This window comes from Xiphophorus couchianus, chromosome 20 (genome assembly GCF_001444195.1).
Source record: "Xiphophorus couchianus chromosome 20, X_couchianus-1.0, whole genome shotgun sequence".
NCBI classification, from domain to species: Eukaryota; Metazoa; Chordata; class Actinopteri; order Cyprinodontiformes; family Poeciliidae; genus Xiphophorus; species Xiphophorus couchianus.
In genome coordinates, this window is record NC_040247.1 from 12,713,088 (window position 1) to 12,738,060 (window position 24,973).

The 24,973-nt window shown below is 35.8% G+C and overlaps 2 protein-coding genes and 1 long non-coding RNA gene across 7 annotated transcripts in view; 2 read left to right on the forward strand and 1 right to left on the reverse strand.

The window, feature by feature from the left end:
* znf362a (zinc finger protein 362a) overlaps positions 1-7,031 on the forward strand; it is a 26,804-nt gene extending 19,773 nt beyond the window's left edge. For all 3 annotated transcript variants that reach the window (XM_028003695.1, XM_028003696.1, XM_028003697.1), the window contains exons 6-9: positions 1,949-2,173; positions 3,751-3,829; positions 5,175-5,333; positions 6,620-7,031. In XM_028003695.1, the coding sequence (XP_027859496.1) occupies positions 1,949-2,173; positions 3,751-3,829; positions 5,175-5,333; positions 6,620-6,739 (583 nt within the window). In that variant the 3' untranslated portion in view covers positions 6,740-7,031. The remainder of the gene's footprint in view (positions 1-1,948; positions 2,174-3,750; positions 3,830-5,174; positions 5,334-6,619) is intronic.
* A 1,375-nt stretch (positions 7,032-8,406) lies between these two features.
* On the reverse strand, positions 8,407-13,857 carry LOC114136211 (uncharacterized). 2 transcript variants are annotated; one of them, XR_003593757.1, is made up of 3 exons: positions 13,608-13,857; positions 12,838-12,895; positions 8,407-11,911 (listed from the first exon to the last, which is right to left on the reverse strand). It is a non-coding gene; the product is annotated as an uncharacterized LOC114136211 (long non-coding RNA). The 2 variants fall into 2 exon arrangements; XR_003593758.1 differs by lacking the exons at positions 12,838-12,895; positions 13,608-13,857 and adding an exon at positions 12,040-12,831.
* A 1,573-nt stretch (positions 13,858-15,430) lies between these two features.
* On the forward strand, positions 15,431-24,865 carry LOC114135833 (alpha-1,3-galactosyltransferase 2). Of its 2 annotated transcripts, XM_028003444.1 has the most exons (6): positions 15,431-15,554; positions 19,102-19,185; positions 19,606-19,695; positions 20,044-20,139; positions 20,870-21,007; positions 22,716-24,865. In XM_028003444.1, coding segments are annotated over exons 2-6 (1,011 nt in total). In that variant the 5' UTR covers positions 15,431-15,554; positions 19,102-19,183; the 3' UTR covers positions 23,401-24,865. The 2 variants fall into 2 exon arrangements, with proteins under 2 accessions (XP_027859245.1, XP_027859247.1); XM_028003446.1 differs by lacking the exon at positions 15,431-15,554 and having other exon boundaries at positions 19,102-19,189.
* Positions 24,866-24,973: the final 108 nt, after the last annotated feature.

Here is a 24,973-nt window from a genome sequence, read left to right on the forward strand (position 1 = left end):
AATGCGATTTCAGTGATTAAATGAATCAATCCAGATTTTATTAAACTTTATTTTGAAGTTCAGTTTGACATCAACAAGCTATTTACCTCAAGAACAAATAAAACCAGACTGCAGGGATTATCGAGAATCTTGTTGTTGAGGTCAAGATGTGTTTTTTTAGAGTGTTTTATCACTTCTAAAGAAAATAAAGCAAACTAGAAGGAGTAAAAACACAAACAGTAACAAAGAAAGATAAAAAAAGGTAAATCATACCACTACACCATGATTAAAACAGCCTGAAATCCCAAAATTTAAATTCTTGTTAAAAAAGCAGGATGTGAGAGTAACTGATATGTAGAATACTTTAATTTCACAATTTGTCTGCAAAATAATGGTTTATTATTGCAGAGTTGTTTTTGTTTTGGCAAGACTTAGAAAATGAAGAGGAAACTGTTCAAGTTTTGCTTGCTGCAAAGCAGAAGCAAGAAGAGGCTAAATGTGCTGAGCAGTAAAGTACAGAAACACACCTTTGATACACACCGTCGACCTTACCTCAGTGGCTTCACATTCTTCAGAGATATATTTACACATCATTTGTAGTTTAAGATATCAGGAATAACGGTAGTGATGATAACAATCTAAACTGTTGGCGCTGGAAATGATTCTCTATGAAGAAAACCAAAACAAATGCAAATACAGGACAGCGCATCCGTAAATACTAACGGATTCACCGTTGGGCAAAGAGGAAGTACAGACTAATACAATGAGAGCACACAGAAATGTAACAGTTAAGGAAATACTCAAAAAAATCAATGGGTTTTGTGTTAAAATAACAGCTTATAACAGTTAAACTCATATTAACTCATTTTAAATGTTATTGTTATTTTTAAGTTGTTTCTTTGGGCTCATTTTGAAAACTTAAAGTTCTGTTTCTAAGATAATTAGAATATTACATTGGAAATATATATATATACATATATATATATCATTTTTAATCCATAAATTTCAGGGTACTGAAAGCAGGTCGACATGCTGAATAATTTGTCGGGGCTCCTGTTGTCATGATGTTCAGATGTTGTGGGTTTTGTTTTGGGTTATTTCTAGATCAAAGTTTTGCATCTGTTTTTGTAAGTTTTTCTCTCTCTTCTTGAATAGTGTGTTTAGTTTATTCTAATTTATGTTTTTTTCATATTCTGTCAGTTTATTTTACTCCTTGCTCATTAAGTTTGGTATTGCCACGTCATAGTTTATTTTTTAGCCCTGATTTTTAGTTTCATTTGGATTATTCCTGCCAGGTTCTTGCATCAGTTTTCTTAGTCATCATTAATGTAATTTTAGCTGTTTAGGTTTGCTGTTAATTTTTTGTTTAGTAAGTGTTGGTATGTTTATTTTTTTAGTGGACATTCTGTTCAGTTTTTCCTCAGTTAAGGTCTGTTTCTTGATCATGAAGCTATTTGTTTTTTCCTCTCCACTTAAAAAAAAACAACAGGAAACAGAAATGTAACCCAAGCTGCATCAAACTCTTAATATGTGACATTCCTTCTGGGATCAAAAAAGTACATTCATTCATTTTCCACTAGTCTCTGAATGTCCATATTCTTTAGTATCTGATTTTCTTTTGGGTATTTTATTAGCAATAAGTCATAATCATCAAAATGAAGAGAAACAGACTCTTGAAACACATCATCCTGGTTTTCTCTATTGAATCTAAACAGTATTTGTTTAAATTTCAGAATTTATTTATTATATAAATATATTTTAATTTGAGATGTACCTCTATGTTTTCCAAATACTATTAAATAAATACTAAATATCTTAATGTTGTAAATTCATCACTAAATGCTTACTATTCAAATATTATTGTCCCACTTTTTTAATTTAAAAATCTGCACTATAAGAAGTTTTATTAATGATTTATTGATTTCTGTGTTTTCTTCCTGATGCATGTCTCCTGTTTTCCTGTTTCCAGGTGTAAAGTTTGTCCCCTGACCTTCTTCTCCAAGTCCGACATGCAAATTCACTCCAAAACGCACACAGAGGCGAAAGCCCACAAGTGTCCTCACTGCACCAAGACGTTTGCGAACGCCTCGTACCTGGCCCAGCATCTGCGCATCCACCTGGGCCTCAAGCCGTACCGCTGCTCCTACTGTGAAAGATGCTTCCGCCAGCTCTCCCACCTGCAGCAGCACACCAGGTCTGACCTCCGACAAACACACAGCTCATCTGCAACAGTTCAGGCTAGAGCTGCACAAAATAGCAAATATTAATACCTGCCATGTTGCAATTACAAAGGACTGCTTTTATGCAGTATTTGCTAGTATGTTATATGCCATAGCTTTATACTTTTAATATCAGAGTGCTACACGTCTCAGCTGGGTCGAAACAATTGTAACAAATGATGTTAGGATGTCCCTGCTTCTCCTTTCTTCTGAGTGGAAAGCCTGAAAACATGAATAGCTTCAGTGAATGAAGGAACGACAGCCATCTCCTTCCCCAAACTCTGTCTGAGGAGAGGGGGCGGTGCTCCTCACTCTAGGCCTCCTGGTGAAACACTGTCTACATTTTGGTTCCTTTTTTTTCCTTTTGGATTTGACGTGGTATTTCGGTCAATTTCAGTCTAAAAAAACACATATATAATACATTGCAATACTAATAATTTATGTGGTGGCTTATACTCTTAAACAGATTTTCTTGACTATATAAACAAGTGATGATTAAAATCTCCCACTCTATGGTGTATCACAAGAGCAACACCTAAAGAAACTAAGGGCGAGGAAAACTTAAACCAGGTGTGTCAAACTCCAGTCCTGCAACTTTTAGAGGTGCCTCTGCTGCACCACACCTGAATAGAATAATTAGGTCATCAAGGCTCTGGAGAACTGATCTACACAAGGAGGAGGTAATTAATTTCCACCAGCTTTTCTTTTTAGTAACCTGTTTCCATCACTGTTTTTTTTTTTTTTTACCCCTCCAGGGGGTCTTTTTTGTGGGCTCTAGTGTCCCTTATATGACAGTGGGCCGACAGGAAACAGGGAAGGAGAGGAGGGAAGACATGCGGCAAATGTCGTCGGTCCGGGAGTCGAACCCGCGACGGCCGCGTCGAGGACTGAAGGGTCGAGCTAACCGCTACGCCACCACAGCACGCCCATCACTATTTTTTTTAACACAGTCCCGTAGTAAGCTAGCTGTAGCGTCGGATTTTGAGCTGACGTCACGGCAAATAAACGGTCGTTTACATGCAGTACCTCGCTGACCATTAGGGGGCGCTCGCGGACCACCAGTACAAATCTAGAACTCAACCCAGAACAACTGGAACCAACATTTAGTTTTTTTACCTCAATAATCCCTATCAAACTTAAGATCCAGAGAAACCCCCATTAGTTTATAAATGATGGAATACTTATTCTTACTAAACACGGGGAACCAATATGTAGTTTTATATTTTTACCTTTTTGTCTTTCTTTGGATTTAGTTTTTTTGTTTGTACTTCCACCTAATTCATGTAAAGCACTTTGAACTGAAGAAGTTTATTAGTTAATAATTTTAGTTATTAGGTTGTAGTTATTTTGAATATACTGACTTGGTGTTGATGCAATGTTCAAGAGCCAAAAAGTCATTTTAGATGTAAAAAGGGTTAGGGTTATGTAGTTTTGTATTTTTCCAAACTGAAAATATAAAAAGCCTTTTCTGGGTCACCTTAATTACTTCATATTTGATTTAGGTTGCTTTCATCTTCCTGTTTTACCTGTTTTTGTGTCTTTTGTGTTTTAGAATCCACACAGGTGACCGACCTTATAAATGCCTCCATCCAGGATGTGAGAAAGCTTTTACGCAACTCTCTAATTTGCAGGTAAACATGAGCTGTTTTCTGACTCTCTGCTGCATTACAACAAAGGTTAATGGTTTAGAAATTGACGTGTAATGTGATCTTTGTGACCTTTTTGCCAAAGATCACAAAGAAGCCTCCTGTTTCACCTGATCTCATCAGAAACATCACCTGAACCTCATTTTTTTACATTGTTTATTATATATAGACATATTATAAAGTATTGATAGCAAAAGACTTCACCTCCAATTTGAGCTCATGAAGTGAAGATTTATATGCCATTGATCAGGAATTATACACCTAACAAACCGGTCCCCTACAGAGAGCTGTAAAAGCTGCGAGTGGCAGGTCTGGTCCACCTATAATTCACCACAGTGACAAAGTACCTTGTAATTTATACTCCCATTCTGACCAACATCTTTCACCTAACAACTACGTCACTATAATGACCTACTTTAAATTTGTTGAAGTCTAGAAGTCCATTAGTTGTTCATTTTCCCCCAACATCATGTGGCCTATGTCTGAAAATACACTGAAACATACATGCCAAACTTTTAATTTTCCTCCCATAAAGTCATTTTTTGTTTATTCTGGCTTACTGTGATGATTAAAAGTAAAATCTTTCTTCAACTTTAACTTAAAACTGAAGCTTTGGGGCCGAAACCGACTAGTATCTGCAATTATTTGGAACAAAGATGTACCTGCTTTTAAAAACTCTGATATGTATGTTTAATCAGTATGAATGTGGTTATATTTTTATGTGTGTCATGATATTCTTCTGCTTTCTGTTGTATGATGTTATGTTTTCTGAACAGGTCGTTGTTGAAAATTAGATTTTGTTCTCAACTTACCCAGTTACATAAAAGTTAAAATAAAGTAAATTGTGAAGAAAGTATCCCCACAAGCTGATGATGACTAAAAAAAAAGTCAGGCATCTGTAACCTGGGGCTCTTTAAGCTTCTACAGTGGCTCAGTGGGAAAAAATGACCAGAAATCATTAAAATAAATGCTTTAAAAAAGTCTAATTTTAGCAGTTTTTCTATGCATCTTTATGCAGTATCTAAATGACACAAATGGTACAAGAAATGTGTTGTTGTTCACTCAAGACTCAAAATACCAACAAGTTGTTTTTACTTCAAAATGTCTTGCAGCTTCTTCAACTTTTATCAGATGGTATTTAGCTGAACTGAGGTCAAAATGGCTCTCGTGGTTCTAAAAGTTGCTTCCTAATCAGTGGGGAAGTTAATTTTATGTCTTTTTTTTATAGGTTTGTTGAACAAGCTGACTCAGAAAACCCTTCTGTCTCCAGCTTGTCCTGAGGCATGTAGGCACACAGATTAACCTGGTGTGTTTGCTTTCTTTCTTAAAGTCTCACCAGAGGCAGCACAACAAGGACAAGCCCTTCAAATGCTCCAACTGTTTCCGTGCCTACTCAGACTCGGCCTCGCTGCAGATCCACCTCTCTGTACACGCCATCAAGAACGCCAAGGCTTACTGCTGCAGCATGTGCGGCCGGGCGTACACCTCAGTGAGTTCGCAGAAACCAAGTTTTCAAAATTTAAGTTTGCAGAACTCAACTTGATTATTATCAGGTAGTTGTAATGATATAATAGTACGTGTGTGTTCCGCAAAACCTAATTAGTTCTCCTTAGTTGGAAACTCAAAATCTTGTAGTTAACTGATTGAGCAACTTTGTGCAATTTTACTTAAGTTAACATAATAAATCTGAGTATGTTTTAAGTACTTAAATGACACCTAGTGTTTATTTTTTTAATTAGAAACTACATATAAAAAAGAAAACATGATCAAAATGGTTCCTGCTTTTTTGTTTCTCAAACTTTGACAGAAAATATTGAAAGCAGTTATGTTTTTTTCTTTCAAGATGATTTATTACTACTCAGACATTGAAAAACATAAAGAAATTGTCTTTTACATAATCACTTTTTTACAATATTTGACTGACGATATTGGAAGCAGTGTTAGTTTCCTCAAATCTTTTCAGTAAAACAAACAATCCCATGTTACGCTACACTTTAAGGCAGAGGAGGTTGGTCATGGTGCTGTTTCATGTATGCAAATGTAAATACCAAAAAAATAACTAGTAGGAGCTGCACTGCTCATTATGGGGAACTGACTGCATACATGAAGCTTTGGAGTCGCCTTAAACATCTTAAAACAAATTTGTTTTGTGACAAATAAAAGTGGTTTAACTACTTTGGTGGCACAATGCATTGTGGGATACCCTGCTGGTTTATGAAATATTTAACCTTTTGTCATTTACTCAACTTTCGTAGATCAACTTATCAAGCATTTTATGTCCAAGTTATGTTCGCTTGAAATGGTTTATTAAATAACGATATTTGTATCGTATTTGATACTTTTTTGGCCTGTTTTGTATTTAATTTGAGACTTGTATTCTGCCACCTACTGGATAATCATTGCACTGCAGGTGGTGAAACCCCCTCATTTCAAAATGTCCGCTCGCATAAGATTGGTCACTCGATCTTTCCAGGGAAGGTTTTGCAAATTTTAGGCAATTTTGGGTAAAAATAAATATATATTGTTCTTTTTTCTTTGTTTTTTTTTTAAATTAATGCTTTATATTTTGAAACAATGCACAATAACTTAGAAATTTATTTGGTATATTGCATTTAAATAGTGTTAAAATCTGTGTATCAAATTAGATACTGCAGGTATTTAAGGTACTTTATGCAATATTTTTATAAAGTAATCTATGTGGGTTCTTTCACAATAATAGTTGCTCTAAAACCACTGTGTTTTGCAGTGTAAAGTTGTTTTTCCTCTTCTCTCCAGGAGACGTACCTCATGAAGCACATGCCGAAACACGCGATGGTGGAGCACGTCATGTCCCATCATTCCCCTCAGAATAGGACAGGTTCTCCCAATATTCCCATTCGGATCTCCCTCATCTGAGCTCCACTGCCGTCGTCTTTCCTCCCATCACAGACTCCTACTGCCTGACGGACCGCTCGGCTCCAAACGGAGGCAGGAATCATTTGGAGAAGAGGTTCTCGTCTGACGAGTTTTTCCCTCTTCTCTTTGTTGCTAAAGAGAAAGTATTAACGGGATCATCCAAAGATGATTTCAGCACTTTCAGGCCTGACACTGACCGGCCGGATTTTTTTTTTTTTATGGGACTTAAACAAGTATTGCTCCAGGCAGCTACATAGAGAATCTTTTTAAGTTTTGTGTTATACATATAACTGTGTGTTTTTTATAAACTGCTTAAATTAACTCCCCTTATGTCATATATTAGTCTTCCATTATCTACAGATGCAGGCAATCTTGCTGACAACCCTGGTGTGTAAAAAACGTCTCTAATTTACCACATTTATACAGTAAAATCCGTATTTATACAGACTTTTAATACGGATTTTACCGTTTTTATACGGTAAATTCCTGGCAACCACAGCTGCCGGTATTTTACTGTAAATTATAAACATTTTACAGTGTGGTGTGTAACATGGCTTAAATTAAATTAATCTTTTATTACAGTGCCACAATTTAACTTAAAATTAAAGGAAAATCCAATAATTAAATGAGTATACCAAAAATAAATTTACGTTAAGAAGGCATAAAATCATACCAAAAAAATTGCCAAAAGTGATTTTTTTTCCTCTTGGCAAAACTAAGTTAGGCTTTTATTTTAGGAAGGTGATGATATTTAAAATGATCTAAACTGAAACATATGAGATGCTTTTTAAGTAAATCAAAACTTGAAACACAGATTTATTATTAAGTTATGATTTTCTGGCTTCTTTGGCGATGCAGCTCTGGAAGAAAAGACCACTTAACATGATCAGTTTCTCTGATTTTACTTTTTGTAGGTATATATTTCAGTAAAATGAACATTGTTCTTTTATTCTATGAACTACTGACAACATGTCTCTGAAATTCAAAACACAAATTTAGGATTTATTTGCAGAAAATGAGAAATGGTCAAAATAACAAAAGGTTCTGTTAGACCTCAAATAATGCAAAGAAAACAAGTTGATATTCATTTAGGAACAACAACACTAATAATTTAACTCAGGAAGAGTTCAGAAATCAATATTTGGTGGAATAACCAGAAGGTTTTCAGTGGGGTTCAGTGCAGTGGGCTCTTCATTTTTTCCAGAGCTGTAAATGTGATTTTATGCCAGAGAAAAGCCTCATCAGACCTACCATCACAAACACTATTGGGACTTTAACTGGAAATATCTGCTTTGGTCAGATGAGAGTAAAATTAAGGAAGGAAAAAAAGGATAAACATTTGGAAATTCTCCTCATCCCCAAAGTTAAGCAAAGTGGTGGATGTGTGATCCTGTGGAAAATACTTGGAGTCTGTAGGATTTAGATGCCATAAATGGAAAACAAGATTATTTTCCTTATTGGTAAATTTACATTATTGCATTTTCAAAACAAAAAGATTAATTTAAGGGTTATTTTACACACCTCTTGGGTGATTTGTCAACATATTTGTCTGTAAGTTAACATAAACGTGTAGGTTTGTGTATTCATGTGTGTTTTAACACTAAGGCATTCGATGTGTCAGCATCTTCAGTTCCAGTGATGTCTTCGCCTTCTTGCCAAACTCAGAGTCAGATGGAGAGGTTTGATTAAACTTCACCCACAGTCACCTGAAAAAAATCTAGGTTGAGGAAACTGTTGAGTTTTTCACATCACTGCAAAACAGAGCAGAAAAAGCTGAAGCATTCAGAGGGTAAAGGCAGAACTCCTCAATCCGTTTCCCTTTGACAAAAATATGATTTGTTTTTTGTTGTTTTGAAAAATAGATGTTATTCACTTAAAGAAATCACGTTATTTAGCGTTTTTAGTTGACGTTCTCTTAATAATATCCTTGTGCTCTCTTGATGCAGATACTATAAAAAGTTATCAAAAATCAAATCAGATTTTATTTGTGTATCATATTTCAGCAGCAAGGCATTTCAAAGTGTTTTACATGATAAAAACACAAAAATCAACAACTGAAACATTACATTTTTCCCAGTGCCATCATTACTCATCAAATATGTTTGGGAGCAAAAGGCAACTGGGTGTTTAGATTTAAAGTAACTCAGTGTTTCAGCTGTTTTTCAGTTTTCTGGACGTTCGTTCCAGATTTGTGGTGCATAGAAGCTGAATGCTGCTTTTCCATGCTTGGTTCTGGTTTTGGTTCTGCAGAGCAGACCAGAACCAGAAGACCTGAGAGGTCTGGAAGGTTTATACAACTACAGCACAATAATGTATTGTGACATGTCGACATGAAGCTATTTAAATTTTTCAGCCTTTTCTTTGTGCTTGTCTTAACTGTGAAAGGCCTGTGTGACACGGCTGCTCATCTTTATCTCATTTTAGGATCATTTCAAACACCGTGCTTTTACCTGCTGCAGAAATATAACTCTGATTAAACAAGTTAAAGGAACAAAACCCTTACTAATCCATTTTCAATTATTACATTTCATTTTCTCAGACACAATGTCTTGTTCTCTGAACTCATGTTGGACACACAAACATGTTTGGATTCAGTTTTAGTTATTTCCGTCGGCTGTGATCAAAGCTGCATTTTATGTGCTGTGAATAACTTTTACTGATTAATTTTACACGCAGCTAATGCAAAGCATATACATGTATTTATGTGTATGCTTTGCATGCATAACTGTCTTTCCATTTTATTTTGTAAGACTTTGGTAAAGAAGCATTATCTAGACACAAGCTGCAGAAAAATACTTTTATTAGCCTAATATTCTAAAAAGAAATATAACGGTTTACATCAAGGTGAGGCTTTGTAAAAGAATGAGACAAAGTCGGGTTTATAATTTTACCCCCTTTGTTTGTTGTTCTTGGACAGAAAATAAAGATGTCCTTCGAATGCAAAGTGACATTTTGATGTTTTTTGAGATTAAAGATTAAAGATGCCCATCGATGCAAATAGCTGTCCTGGTTTAATGAACGCTGCTGGGACATTTAGACATTCCCTCTTTTCAATTAAACATTCCAGTGTTAGAAAAATTGGACATTTTTATTGCAACTTGATGACCCTTTTGGGGATGAACTTGTCCTTTTTGCTATAACCACATTTATTTATTTATTGATGAGCTACTTTGTTTTATGTCATGCATTTTTTTATGTATTGTGTTTAGATGCATGGGCTCTATCCATAAATCATGTTTTAGTTTGTTAAAGTTGTTTAAAAAGTCTACAGTTTCCAGGAAGTGGGCTTTTTTTCAGTGACTGGTTTTGCAGTATATTTAACTAGGCTGCATTGTGAGCCAAGTTAAAAGACCAAATAATCTCTAATCTCTTCTGAACCTGAAATTATGACCAAGAATTATGACAAAGAGATCAAAAACATGTTTTCTTCTCCACAAGTTAGTTTATCTGTTTAAATGTAAGCATTAGTGACTAATGTGGAAACAAAAAGAACATAAAAGAATCCATGGATTCATTTTATAGATAAGCTAAACATCATTACCATTATCTTCGTCAAGGTTGATGAGACATTACAGTTTACAGCTGCAGTCTGAGGTGAACACATCAAACATGAAGTTTTCCATTTACTTATAAAAGTATGCGTTATTTTACAAGTGTTTAAGGCCTTAACTTTGTGTACAACACCTGAGTTAATTTGTAACTTACTTAACATTTGTCTTTTATGTCGGAGCATGATAAACTCTGTAAATAAACTACTAACTGTCAAAGCAATTGTAATAAAAGTGTTTTTGCTGATTTGATGTTATTCTATGGTCAGATAAACGATGTTTAGATCATTCTGTGCCAACCAGAAGTTTATATACACTCAGGAAGTGTTTTGATTGCGCAGCAAAGAACGTCTGTAAATTTTAGACACAATAATTGAAATCTGTGTTAAAATTATACATGGAGGATAAAAGAAATGTGCACGAACACTAATTTTTGGTTATATGTCATAGCCGTCACAAAGCTGCTGCTGTTTTTCTTGTTGAACACTCTTCATAAGAGAGTTGGAAGAACTTGTTCAAATTGATTCGTTTTCCTTTTCAGTCCAAAAATATTCAGCAAGTTTGAAGTCGGATCCACTCTAGAAGCTTAACATTATCCTGCTTTATTCGGGCCAAAACCAGTTTGGATTTGGGTTTGGGACAAGTATCCAGTGAAACGCTCAAACTGCATTAGAGTATCAGATATCTAACTGACTGTTTTTCTGATGTGAGGAAATTGTCTGGGATGTTAAAAAGTAACCCAGGAACTAGTCAAACGTGAACTTATCGTAAATCTAAAAAAGAACAATGAAGAGTGAACTGATGACTTTTGGAGAAACGTTTTCAGCTGGACAAAGACTGAGATGTTTTGTTTAAAACAAACCCTTTATGGCCAGCTGTAAGGCATGGTGGTGGCAGTATCATGGTCTGACTTGCTGCCAATGCTACAGAGGCAATGTGCTAACTTCACTTTGAATCAACATCTAAACATTTGGAACTTGGAAACAACAGAATAAAGATCCCAAATGCACATTAAAACTGTTTATGGATGGAATAAATCTGATTTGACCTCAAACTTATTAAAAAAATGTACAGAGCTCGTCTAAAACACAGGATCATACCAGAAAACCAACCACTTCTAATTAACTATTTCAGTAAGAGGAGAGGTCAAACAACCAGCCAGAGATAAGGCTGGGCCTTTTTAATGGTGGTAAATTAGCAATTTGCTGAGAGTCAAAAAAAATAAAATAAACGTAAGTGGGGATCTAAATGTATATATTTGAGCCTCTATTTAAAACCTGAAAGAATTAGAAAAATAAACCAATCAAGATGTAAATTAGATCTTGTTTTCTAAATAATTGTTTTCAAATTCATTAACTGTACAATCATTCCACCTCAGGAAAAGAAAGGATCAAATTAACCTGACAAAATGTAGAGTTCATACAACAGTCATGTTGATAAGGATCAAAACCTTCCTGTAATAAACATAAGCCTCTCCCCCCAGTCCTCCCAGTTCAGGTTAACCAGTGATTTATTATAATGTTTTCGCTTCTTTTCTCGTCAGACATCTGCTCAGGATGGGGCAGGTGTGAGAATTGGACCCACCAGTGGTGTTGGGTTACCGGTGTCCATGTTCGTCACCTTTCTGTTAAACAGATGGAGGATAACGTTTCAGTCTCCTAATCCCTTAACCGTCTCCCTCAAAACACTTTCATGTACGTCAAGTGGAAGCGATCTGAATTGGTGTCTGAAGTAGAAATCCAACAGATTTACCTTCACAAGTGGAGAGTTACAGCTTGATGACGAGTGATGAAGATTATACTCTGGAAGTCTACTTCCAGAACCGAGAAACCACAGCTTCTATCACCATATCCATAACAAAATCATCATCACTTAAAACTACACAGAACTAGTTTTTATTAGCTGAGAGGTGAGTGGCTGTACATTTGCTTCTGCCTATATCTGTGGTTCAAATTGAATTGTTCTCTTAGAAACCGTAAAAAGCGTCACATCAGACAAAACACATGCTGTGTTAGACGACTTGAATTCAGTTGATATAATCGGCACTTTGGTGAAAACATCCTTTCACCAACGTGCCACTTTTCCGCTCTACGAACTGAAGAACAATTTAAATTTTTCAATCATAAAATTACCATTTTTTAAGTTACAAAACAACATAGAGATGAAACAAAATATCACAATATTACCAAACAGACAAAAAAAACCAAACATATAAAAGAATCAAAGCCAACAAGTGCAACTGGACTTTGGTGTCATAAACTTAGTTTAAATGTGATTAAAAAAAAGTATTATATAAAAGCTTAAGTTATCACAACTAACCAAACTGTGTGATGATTTAGCTCAGCGCTTTTTAAGGTGCCTTACCTGCAAAGTTTATCAGTGTTAGTAGATAAAATGAGTCCTGCTCAGTTTTAAACACAGTACACATTAAACATTTCTGATATTTGGTTTTAAATTCATCACTTTTCAGGCAGGATTTTGGAGACCAAATGTTGGGACTCAGCTTTTCAGGGCAGAGTGATTTGCTTTGCCACTCAAAGACATTCTTACCAGGTTGGGGTGACCTGCAGTGTGTTTGTGTGTCAGAATGACCTGAAACGTTTCACAGCTGAAAAAGCAACCAACATAATTAATGACAAATGACTTAATTTTATCCCGACACACTCAGCTTGGAGAATGAAATACAGCTCTGGAAAAAATTAACAGATCACTTAAAATGATCAGTTTCTCTGATTTTACTCTCTATGGATATGTGTTTAAGTAAAATGAACATTGTTCTTTTATTCTATGAACTACTGACATGTCTCTGAAATGCCAAGCAAAAATTTACTATTTATTTGCAGAAAATGAAAAATGGTCAAAATAATGAAAAAGATGCAGAGCTTTCAGACCTCAAATAATGCAAAGAAAACAAGTTCGTATTCATTTTGAAGCAACAATAATAATGTTTTAACTCAGGAAGAGTTCATCTAATCAGATAGACCATTTATTAAAAAAAGACATTTGTGGATCGAGACATCAGCGGAGTCTCAAAATTCATACATAAATGCACTTAACTCACAGGCCAGAAACAGCTTGTAAATCAAGATATATTTGTGTTTGCAACAAAAATACAAGTGTGGATCTCATCCTGTGCATTTGTGGATCTTTTGCATTTGTGGATCTCATCCTGTGCATTTGTGGATCTTTTGCATTTGTGGATCTCATCCTGTGCATTTGTGGATCTTTTGCATTTGTGGATCTCATCCTGTGCATTTGTGAATTATGAGACAGTTTTAGCTCCATATCTCCGATCTTTTCAAAAGTGACCTGAATCCTACCGGCCAGGTCCTGAGCGTCACTGATACTCGACAAACGTCACTATTCTGCACATCTTGATACGCGCAAGAGGAATAAAAACAACAATCATGGCGGACATTAGTGATGATTAAGTTGTTAAAGTGCTGCTCTGGTCGGACAACATCTTCAAAATCGCAAGCTCTGCTCCACCGTTAACGTCCACGTTTACTTCCGCAAACACTGACCACTATTTCTTCATGGTGGTTTGCGAAACACTGAGCACGCTCTCTGTGTGTGACGTCATTGCGCCCTTTACTGAACATGCGGGACACTTTCAGGTCGTTTGCAGTTTACACTTGAGATCACATACAAGTCAGCCTAATAGCATAATTGCCTAAATTATTAGGCTGAGGATTGGAAGTGTGAACGACCACCAACAAAATATCCGATCAGAGACCTCAAGGCTCACCGCGCTGCATGTTTTAGGTATTTCCTTGCTTCAGTCCAGCTGATTTCAATTGATGACTGATTAGCAGGCGTTTGTTGAACTGCACTCAGTTGAATCAGGCACATTAAAGCAGGGAAACCTCTACAACATGTAGGACAGTGTTGGGAAACAGTGTTGGGAAACACTGGATTAGACAAAACACTGCATTAGACAAAACACCGGAATTGGGTCATTCGGGCTGCAGTGTGAACAAGCCTAAAAGTCACTCAAATTAACCATCCTGGAGTGGCAACGTTATGGATTTAAGGAAAAACATCGGTAACATTTTTATTTGAATGCATAAGACTGACATGACGCTAGTATAAACATGAAGGAGTCTGAATGACTGTCATTCAGAAAATAGCGACACTTTTAGCGCAAAATTGACACTTTTAGCGCAAAATTGACACTTTTAATGACTTTTTAATGCAACTTTTAGTACGGCTTTGAATTAAAAGTGCCATTACCGAACAGTCATAAACATGTTCATAACAGATGTTTTGTCATGTCAGACTTATGCACACTCTTTCAAATAAAGTGCTACCAAAACATACATCTTTTCCTTATTATTCGGATATTCCGCAATTATAATTTGGGTAATCTAACAGTTTTACATCGACCTGTTTACAGTATACAAGTCAAAGTGTCGATGTCAATAATAATAAGAATAAAAATCCTGTATAAAGATATAAAAAAGTTATGATGAAGTAAGTATGAGTGGAGAAATGTTGCTTTAATTAAGTTTCTGACACAGAGATGAAACACGACGCGTCGCTCCAACGACGGAAGAGAAGCGATGATAAAGACGAGGCTGAAAACAGAAACCTGCTCTGTTCACGTTAAAATGTTAACACGTTTAATAATTTTCTGTCAGCATGCAGGTTGTTGATCATTCTCTGATTCTTACAGGATGTGGTAATAATACCATATCCTGTTTTCCTGTTTCAGTTCTCTTTTTTAAGGCTAGAGAAAACAAAGTCTGCTATAAAACCTTTGTCTGGAATTGGCCATCAGCGCGTCGACAAAAACATACAGAAAATATTGCACCACTAGTAAATTTACATGTCTTATTATTAATATATTATCCATCCATCCATATTAAATTATATATATCAAATTATTATATAGTATTATAATAATAATACATTCATAATTTTATTATTATTATCATTATTATTACTTTTGAAAATAAAGAGGACAATGCATATTAACCAACATGAATTGCGTAAATATGCCAGATTTAGCCAGAGAGACTGATTAATCTGTATTATTCCCATAATAATCATTGGTATTAGTGGGAATCACTGCGTTTGAGCTGGGACCAGTAGGGCGCTGGTTTCATGTCTGAAGCCAACTCCCTTTTTCAAAGTAATGGGTTTCTTGAAAAGGGAGTGGCATGCAAATTAGGATATTGTACAGACAACCTGCTCCTACTGTGGAGCGTTATGCGCCGTGGCGTTTAACATGTGAAGCGTTTTGGATTAACAAAATAAACCTACAGGTAGGCAAAAAAAAAAAAAAAAAAAAAAAACATTTTAAAATGTTGTGTAGGACTAAATCTTTAAGTAGGATACTGTTTTTTTATGAGCCTAATCGGTCTGTCCATCATCTGCCTAAACCTTAGCGCAAAATTAAGTTATTAATCAGAAAAATCGATCAATAGAAAACAAACTTGGCGGGACATACTTTTAATTATTTCCCTATGTGTGTTAGGAAAAGTTTCAGTCTCACGTCAAAACGCGTAAAAACAAAGCGTGCAGCATCTGCATCGCAAAATACCCGACTGATTTTTCTTAATTTACAATGTCGTCAAACTTTGATGTTGTTTATTGGGGATTTTACGAAACAAAATGGTGCATATGTGATATATAGTTTAAAATACATTTCACGGGAATCTGACAATTGTTGCATACTGAATAAATTATTAAGATTTATTAAGAATATGAGTCGAAATCGGCATTTTTACATTTTGAAAAATGGAGCAGCCTTGAGCAATCGCTCTGAAGTTTTATTGTCAGAATCCCAATTTGTCTGAACATGACTTGTTCTGACATGTAAATATGCTTTAGTCCAGATTGCATCACAGACAGGTTTAATGTTCGTTTATTCCTACTTCCTGCCCAACAAAGATACAGTCACACTTATGATAGACTGGTTGAGATTAAGATTAAAAAAAATATATACTGCAAAATAGCAAGAAAGAAGCAAAATAGAAAAACCAATGACATATTTAAAGAAAAAAAACTGTTTTGAAAGTGACTGATGTTTTTTCTCCGGTTGAGTAGCTTTTGGAACATCCTCATAAAAAAGAAATATAAATAGATTAACAACAATGACTTGTGCTAGTAGGATTTTGCAGAAAAGTATGGCAAGTTATTTTAATTCTGCACACAAAATTTAAATATGCTGCTTTTATTTTGGAAATGTTGGTTTGTCCAGCCTTTTGAATGTCTTATTTTGCACTTTTTAACATTTAAAGCTGCTTTTATGAACGGACTGTCTGCTATGCAAATGTGTGCCATGAGAAACTTTCAAAGACCAAAAATACTCAAAGTCTGCAGAACATCTTCACATTACGTTGCGTATTACTTTAGATTTCTGCACAGAGTAAATCCTTGTTGAAGCAGGACAGATGCAACAGGCTACACATTCCTCACATCTTTGCATCTTTTGTTATTATTTCTCATGATTTTCATTTGAACCTGAATTTTTAAGGCAGCTTGGTGCTTTTGAGTGCCAGACTGTTTCACCGACATCAAACCTGTTTTACTGTTCCACTTTTCACAATCAAATCCAAAACGAGCTGTGGCCTCATCATGACTAAAAGCGGTGCGGTAAAGTTGTTTGTGTTTTTGTGGAAACCTGACACACTTTCAGATCACACATGAACTTGACTCTTCGCTCAGACTGGTGATGTTTTAAAACGGCAACTTCATCTACAGGCAACTCTATAGGGGAAGTTGTGGAAAATGAACCATTTCATTTTTCATCTTGTTTCATTTTCATTTTTCATCCTGCTCATACAAATAGATATCACAAATTAAATACAATCAAATATTTGAAACTTTTTTTTTTTAGGTCAAATCAACAATTCTTCCTATATGAATTGACACAACAGGCCTGAAGGGACGTTTAGTATCGAATTAGTCTATATATCGAATTTGGACTGTTTACCTCACTAGAAAAACTGAAGGCTATTTTTAGAAGAAAGCCCCCATTTCTTTGTTTGCCACATGATTTGTGGATGGATGAGTAAGTTATAGCTTATGGTGGTGTCAGCATCATGCAGCGGGATGAAATCAGAACTAAATCCAGCTGGGACGAACAAAACTTGAAAACTGGTGTTCATTGAGGCTCTTCATAAAACAAAACCTTCATGGTTTGTATTAACGTCTCATCCTGTTGGTTTTAGACGTTTCCTTGAATTATTAAATAGATTTATTGGCCTTAATTCCCCTAATACTTACACTTGTCCCCACCCTGGGGTTGCATCATCCTAATATCAAATCTCTCTGTATTCTTAGAATAAACTTATTTCCAATAAGAAATTAATCTTCTCCATTAATGTTAAAATGATTATGTTCTACATTGATCTGTACAGAAAAAAAAACTTTCTGACTATTCACTGAGTAGGATAAGTAAATAGTATTTAATTTTAAAACATGATGTTTTCTCTTTGAGCTCTCACACACCTCAAAAACCCAAACCCCGTCACCATGGAGACTCACTGCGCTGAGGCTCATGAAGTTCCCCTTTTTGTGACTGCTGCTCATTTTCACACACAACAAAACATATTTATTCCTTCACAATGAGACGTTATCTTACTGTTAATTCTTCTAATTTAGGGGTTTGGGGAGTTCGGTCCAGTCTCAGGTATTTTGACATTTTATCTAGAGACGTTATAGGAGAGTTTCTTACCATTTCAGTCTGTGATGCAAATGTGATGCATAAATTATGTTATCTTTATAAACTAAAGAGGACCTAGAAAAAAAAACTATTTGCATCAGGTTATTTGCATCTACTGTAAAACATTTGAGCCGCATTTAGTTTTGTCTTCTGTCTTATTTAAGTCAAATAAATGTAGCGAGTTTTAGATTTTGAACATAAATGTGAGTTTGTGAAAGATAAACTTACAGTAGTAAGTTGTGTTAAGGTTTTATTAATTTTGTCAAACCTCCAAGAGTTTGATAAACTAGAGTTTTTATGTTAGCACTTAAGAAAACTGAAAGAAGAAAAAGACAGGAGTGGAAACTATTTCCCAGAATGCTTAGGGCTAGGTAAACTCAATTAAAGATTAATGAACTTAAAAACATTTAGAAAACTTGTCTCTTGTTGTTAAATCAACTTCTTGAACTTCAATTTCTGAGTTAAAATCAAAACATTTTTCTTGTTGACTTAAATTGCATTTTCAAGGCAGCAGGTGGACTTTCATTTTCAAGTTAAACCACCTTCAAATGTTTTACAGTGTATAAGTTCTGCACTATTCATTTCAATGAGCATTTTGTCTTTCAATGTCGGGTTGCGTAGAGAAGAGCCAGAAGTAAAACATTTAGTAAAAACTACAATCTGTAGTGCGTTATTCTGTTGTGCCACTGCATTACCCAGGATGCTCTTCTCCTTCTGAGGTTTTTCTCAGAAACCTAACTCAACACTGCCATTTTTATCTTTCCATGAATTGAGGAATCCGTTTTGAATTAAACCCCTTTAAAGCCAACAATACACAGCACAGAGTCAACCAGCCAAACCACTCAAACCGGTCTGAATGTAGACGTTGGGTTTATTTTTCACAATGGCTACGATTTCACAGTTTCTTTTCTTGGTGTTGCAACCTGAAAATATCCTAACAGCTTAAATGGGATTTTGCCCTCTTTTAAACCATGTCAGATACTTATAAATTGGAAACTTAAATTGATCAAATGTGTTGGTATTATTATTCATTATTAATATTAAAGTAATCATCTTTGTAAATCCAGGATAAATGTATTTGTTACTTTTTTTCTTAGAAATATTGAATAAACTTCAGCTCTCATAACATTTTTCTCTTCCAGCGTTTTTGTGCCATAATCCACGGTTGCCATCATCCTCAGCCTACAGTCTTTTTTCTTTACTGAAGTCAACAAACAACCAACAATGTGGGTGAATGTCTCTCTGTCATTATTTACCTTATAACAAAAGTCTACTGATCCCAGTTAAAGTGCCACTGCAACACAATCAGACAATCTGAGATGTTGACAAAATCAGTCGAGTTCAACCTGATATATTTGCATTTGTTTTGCAAACACCATTAAATCCAGACGATAGACTCCCAGTTAAGAGCCCTGATTTAACAACGTATCCTAATTTAATCAGCTGAGTTTCTGCAGCATTTATTTTGTTTTTCCCTCACACAGATGAATTTTAAAATTGGAAAAAGTCATTTTTAATAGTAATTTGTTTGAAATCACAAAAGCCCGGCACACCAACAGAGGCGTGTAAACTTTTTATATCCACTGTTCATTTGTTTTTGGGATTTTTGACACTGTCTGGGGCTTTAACACCTTTTCTCACCACAGGAGCATTCAGAGGTCAAAGACAATTTTGAAATTCCTGTTTTTATTTCCGTTTGCAACGTCCATCGTGTTCTTTGCACCTCCATCAGTTCGGTGAGTTATTAAATGATTAAAATGGTGTTAAGAGACCTGACTCATTTGTCAGGTCTGTACTGGAGACTAACAATATTACTCATGTGGAGGTAAACATGGTTTCATTGGCACCATTTTGCCCTTGTTTTGCATCACATAATAAAGGTCGAAATAAAATCCTAGACTAGATTTTCACCAGTCAATCCACAGAGATCAGATTCAGACTCAGTGAAAACTAAGAATCCCCATGTTTTTCTGCCTATAAGCACATCAGCTAACAACATGTAATCTCGTACAAGTTTTTAGAGTCTATAATGCATCAGTATTAGTTCAAAATTTAAAGTAAAAAACATTTTTGTTTGATTTCAGATTCTTAATTGGACTCATTCCAATGGACAAATGCACTTTGGAAAGTGTAGAGATGTTGACTTCAGGGAACAGTGCAGACGCAAGCCTCGACCTTTGGTAAGACGTCTAAACCTCAAGTTCGGCTTAGAACAGACATTTCTCATGAAGTCTTAATCTGCAGCATCAACCACCAAGTTTATCTGCAGTTTATACTTGCTGCTACCTAAATGACTTGTACAAGAGTAATTTTAGGTGGTTTTCCTTGTGTTGCTTTAAATGTGTTCATGTTGTGAGTAGTGCAAGACTGGCATTTAGATTAACAAAATTCGATCAACATAAACATTAAATTGAAATTGAAGATCAGATCTTGTAAAACTTATTTTAAGAAATGTAATTAGTAGGCAATTAAAGAAGCTAAACTAGGCATATAACATTAAATACATATGTTGAGAAAATCATAATTTTTGAAAGATATTTGGCCTTTTTAGACATTTAGTTTAACTGCTCAGGTGGCAGTGAACACCAAAACGTTATCTTGAGGCCTTCAGAAAAAACATCTCAACACTTTATGAGCTTGGCAAGTTATCTAACGACGTTCAAACAGCAGCTCCACCGTACAGAAAGTAGTCTAAAGATGAGAAACATTCAAAATATTGAGTCCAACAAAATTCAACCCAACAGCCGATAGCAAAAGACTAGAAGCAGTTTGCAAAGAGCCCTAAATGTCCCTACAGGACCTGTGAACTTGAGCTGATTTTACTTATAAATTGCATTCCTATTAAAAGAGGAGGAAACTCTCCATGCACTATTTTTTTTGTATAAACTTCAAGGTTCTCCTTTGTTTCAGGTCTCGAAATGACGTGCAAACATGCACTTCCTGGAAGGCTCCCATCATCTGGGAGGGAATGTTTAATCCCAGCCACTACGACCAGATACACAGAAACAAAGGATCTTCTGTCGCCTTGACTGTGTTTGCTGTCGGCAGGTTGGTTTTCAAATGAATGTCAGACAAGGCCGAACAAAACACAATGTAAAAGTTTCATATCAGTCAATATTGACAATCATTGATTAGGTTTTTTTTTGTTCTAAATATTTGAAATACTTCCACACTAGTTGAATAACCTTTTCCCATTTGATCCATAGTTTCCTCTCCAGCTGTTGCACTTTTTTTCTCCTTTCACTCCACGCCGTTGTTTTTCATTTTTAAGCAGTTAGGAGACATTGTGACAAAACCTTAAACTACTGCTGCGCAAGTTACTCCACAGGTTGTTGCTAGGTAACCAAAGAGTGAGTGAGTTGCTAAGCAACTAAAGAGCAAGTGAGTTCAGGGCTTCCCAAAGAGCATTGAACTCTGGCTGGGGACGTACTTTGCAAACCCACAGAAAATGCTACAAAATAATAATTAATAAAAACAATAATTACCACATTTATTCATACAATGTTGCCTCAGGCTAATTTTAGATGGTGAAAATTTTCATTGTCAGATAATATGACTTGATTACCAGACACTACAAATTTTGTCAAAATCCCCTCTTTCGATTATAAGTAAAGATGTAATATTTTATATTTATCACATCAAATTTAATTTTATTCCCCCAGTTCTTCTGTGTTTTGCAGCAGTGTTCTCCACAGCTGGACAGTTCCTTTGGTCTCCTTCTTAGATCAATTATTTTAGCTTACGTTTTATTTAGAAACTGAATAACAAAAAACAAAAATTATGATGAAAAATTAAGATTTAAAAATGTATGGGGTTTATTTTATTTATTGTAGTTTTTTTCCCCTCGTCTTCCCTCTAACGTTTTACGCCCCCTCGTCGTCCCCCACTTTGAAAAACACTGTACTCAGAAAAGTGTTTTTCAACGTGAACTCAGCAGATTGATGCTACCAAACTAGCTTGTCTTGCCATGAGAGGTGGAGTGGGTGAAACCTTTTCTCCCACAATGCTGTGCTGTTCTGGATCCGATTGGATATTCCAACAGTCTGAACAAGCACCGATCCGCTCCAGTGAAATTCTTTACTGCTTTTTTTCTTGACAAATAAATCAAACAATCAACATGCAATATGCTGAGAAAAATATTGTCAAAATATTGCTGGTGCATTAAGTTTCTCTTTCTCATATCTTGTTTAACTTTGCAGTCCGGTTTGTCTTGTTTTGGACGGGTCGATATTCTTGCATTTTTCTTGACTTACTGTGAACTTTCTGGTTTGTCTGTTTGTTTAAATAAGTCACTGAAGTAGCAGGTCTCAACATGTGCAGGTGTGAAACGATGTGCAGGTGTGAAACGATGTGACGTTGAAGAAAAACAGAACTTAAAATAGAGTATAATAATGATTACAAACATGCAAACAGACAAAATACTAAATGTAATTTAATCATCAGGCTCCTAAACACATTAATAATGAATTTCTACCAACACGTTTAAATGGTCATTGTTCACCAGTGGGAAACTTATCTGACTGTTCAGTCTAAGTCTGTCTGACAAAATGGAGCAAAATCATAATTATTCATAACAAAATCACAGCTGACAGAGACAGAGAATGTGGCTTGTTTACATTGTTGTCATAGCAACTCCATAGCAACTGTCGTCACAGTTGCGGATACCTTCCAAGATGGCTGTCAGCTGCAAAATTCCCAGGATCGCATCCTGGTTTCCACCACAGGAAGATAAAGGCTGACATCTTTGTTTCTGCAGGTACCTGGATGCCTACCTGGAGGCTTTCCTGAACTCATCAGAGCAACACTTCATGTCGAGTTTGCCCGTGTCATACTACGTGTTCACGGACACGCCTGAGAAAGTGCCGAACATCAAGCTCGCCCCCAATCGGCACCTGAAACTAATCAGAGTGGAGAGACACACGCGGTGGCAGGACATCTCCATGATGAGGATGAAGGCGATATCAGACGTCATCGAGTCGGATATCCGCCACCACGCCACGCACGTCTTCTGCTTTGACGTCGATCAAGTGTTCACCGGCAGATTTGGCCCCGAAGCTCTGGGAGACTCGGTGGCTCTGCTTCACGCCCACTACTATCACCTCCCAAAGATGCTGTTCACATACGACCGCAACCTGAAATCCAAGGCGTTCATGAAAACCGGGGATTTCTACTACCACGCTGCTGTCTTCGGAGGCTCCTGGAGGAGCGTGAAGGCGCTGACGGAGGCCTGCTACCGCAGCATCTTGGCGGACAAGGAGAACGAAGTGGAGGCCTTGTGGCACGACGAGAGTCATCTGAACAGGTACTTCTGGCTTCACAAGCCCAGCAGGGTTCTCTCTCCAGAGTACTGCTGGGACACCAGCATCGGCTACCGGAGAGACATACAGGTGTACCGGCTGCTGTGGGCACCCAAAGACTACTACAACCTGAGGACGTCATAGATAACTCTCTAATTTATTTTATTTAGATCCCCATTGGTTGCAGTTGACTGTAATTATACAGTCAAAAAAGGAGTTTGTTTTCACCAAAAAAACTCGAATTATGAGAATAATCTCAAGACATGTTCTAGAATAAACATAGCAATTAATGAGCGTGAAAAGTCAAAGATTTGTTAGAAAAAAATTGTATTCTGGGAACAAGCTCAGAAATTTTCTCATAAAAATTCTGAAATTCTCAAAAGTTGAACACTTGCACGAAAAAAAACTGCAATTTTGAGATTTTCTAGAAAAGCAGTTGACAGTTTTTTATCTTTGAAACTCAGAAAATTGCCAATAGGTAAAAATGTTAAACCTTTCAAACTCAGAAATGTTAAATTTTACTGTAGTAAATTTTGAGGATCTCAAAATTTCTGAGATTTTTAGTGGAAATTTATTCCTCCTTTTTTCCTCTGTGGGATTGTCCTATTACAGCGTCGTTTCCTACATCACCTTCTTAAACTTTTAACCAGGATCAGACTCACTGAGAAAGATCTCAGTGAGTAACCTTGTTACGGTTGTTTGTTTTTTTCCACACAAGGCAGTTTGTATTTCACAGTTTTCTTCTCATTATACTGAAGTTGTTTCTGCTTTTGCTACAGTTTTAGTTTGCAAGACTGAATAAATCTGTCAGGGGGTAAAAACGTTTTGTAGTAAAACTCTTGATAGGTTATGGAGGAACGTGTGACAATGGATTTTATCAAATTAATCAATTTCATGGTATATTAATTTATTGTGATCATTTACTGGAAGTAAAATTGTGTTTTTGGTGCTGCAGCTCAACTCAGGCAGCTAATTTTGAATATGGTTAATCTGTTTTGACTAGATTACTTCACTTGTATTTTCTTAAATAGTGCATAAATTATACATATTAAGATTGCAGGTACTTGAACCACAGATCATATTTTAGATATTTAACATGTTTTGTCTTGAAATCCTACTTAAAACTCTGATTTGTTGATTTTGTATTTACTGTTCTGTGAACCAGATTTTAGCTGGTTACATTTTTACACGTTTCATTTCTTAGTTTGTTAACTTACATTTTTAAACCAAATGAAATTCTTTTGAATGCTGTTTTGTTTTTGTTTTTTTTGCACGATGAGCTAACCTTGGAAAATATGTTTTTGCAAGTGGGCATTTCTACCGGTACTTTTTATTGGGTTTTTTTTAATTGAAAGCACATTTTTATTTGAATGTTCCATTATTTCCTTCATGTTTTAAAAACTCTCCTATTCAGAGATGTTCTATCATGTTGACAGTGACAAATAATTTTTTTAATATCACTCTGCACTGAAACCTCAAATACTGCACTCCAGTCAGCATCATATTTTCGTATTTATGGAACTTTTGAACTTTATCAATTTTCTGTGTAAGAGCTTGAATTATATGAATGTAAAACCTTTGAAGCAAATAAAATATGGCAATGATTTCATCTTTTCTTTGCCGTTTTTGAAAAAGCAAAAACGTAGTAGTGCAGGAAGTGTTCAAAGAAAAAGAGGCCGCAACCACAGTGGAGCTCATTTAGTTTTTTTCGCCTGTG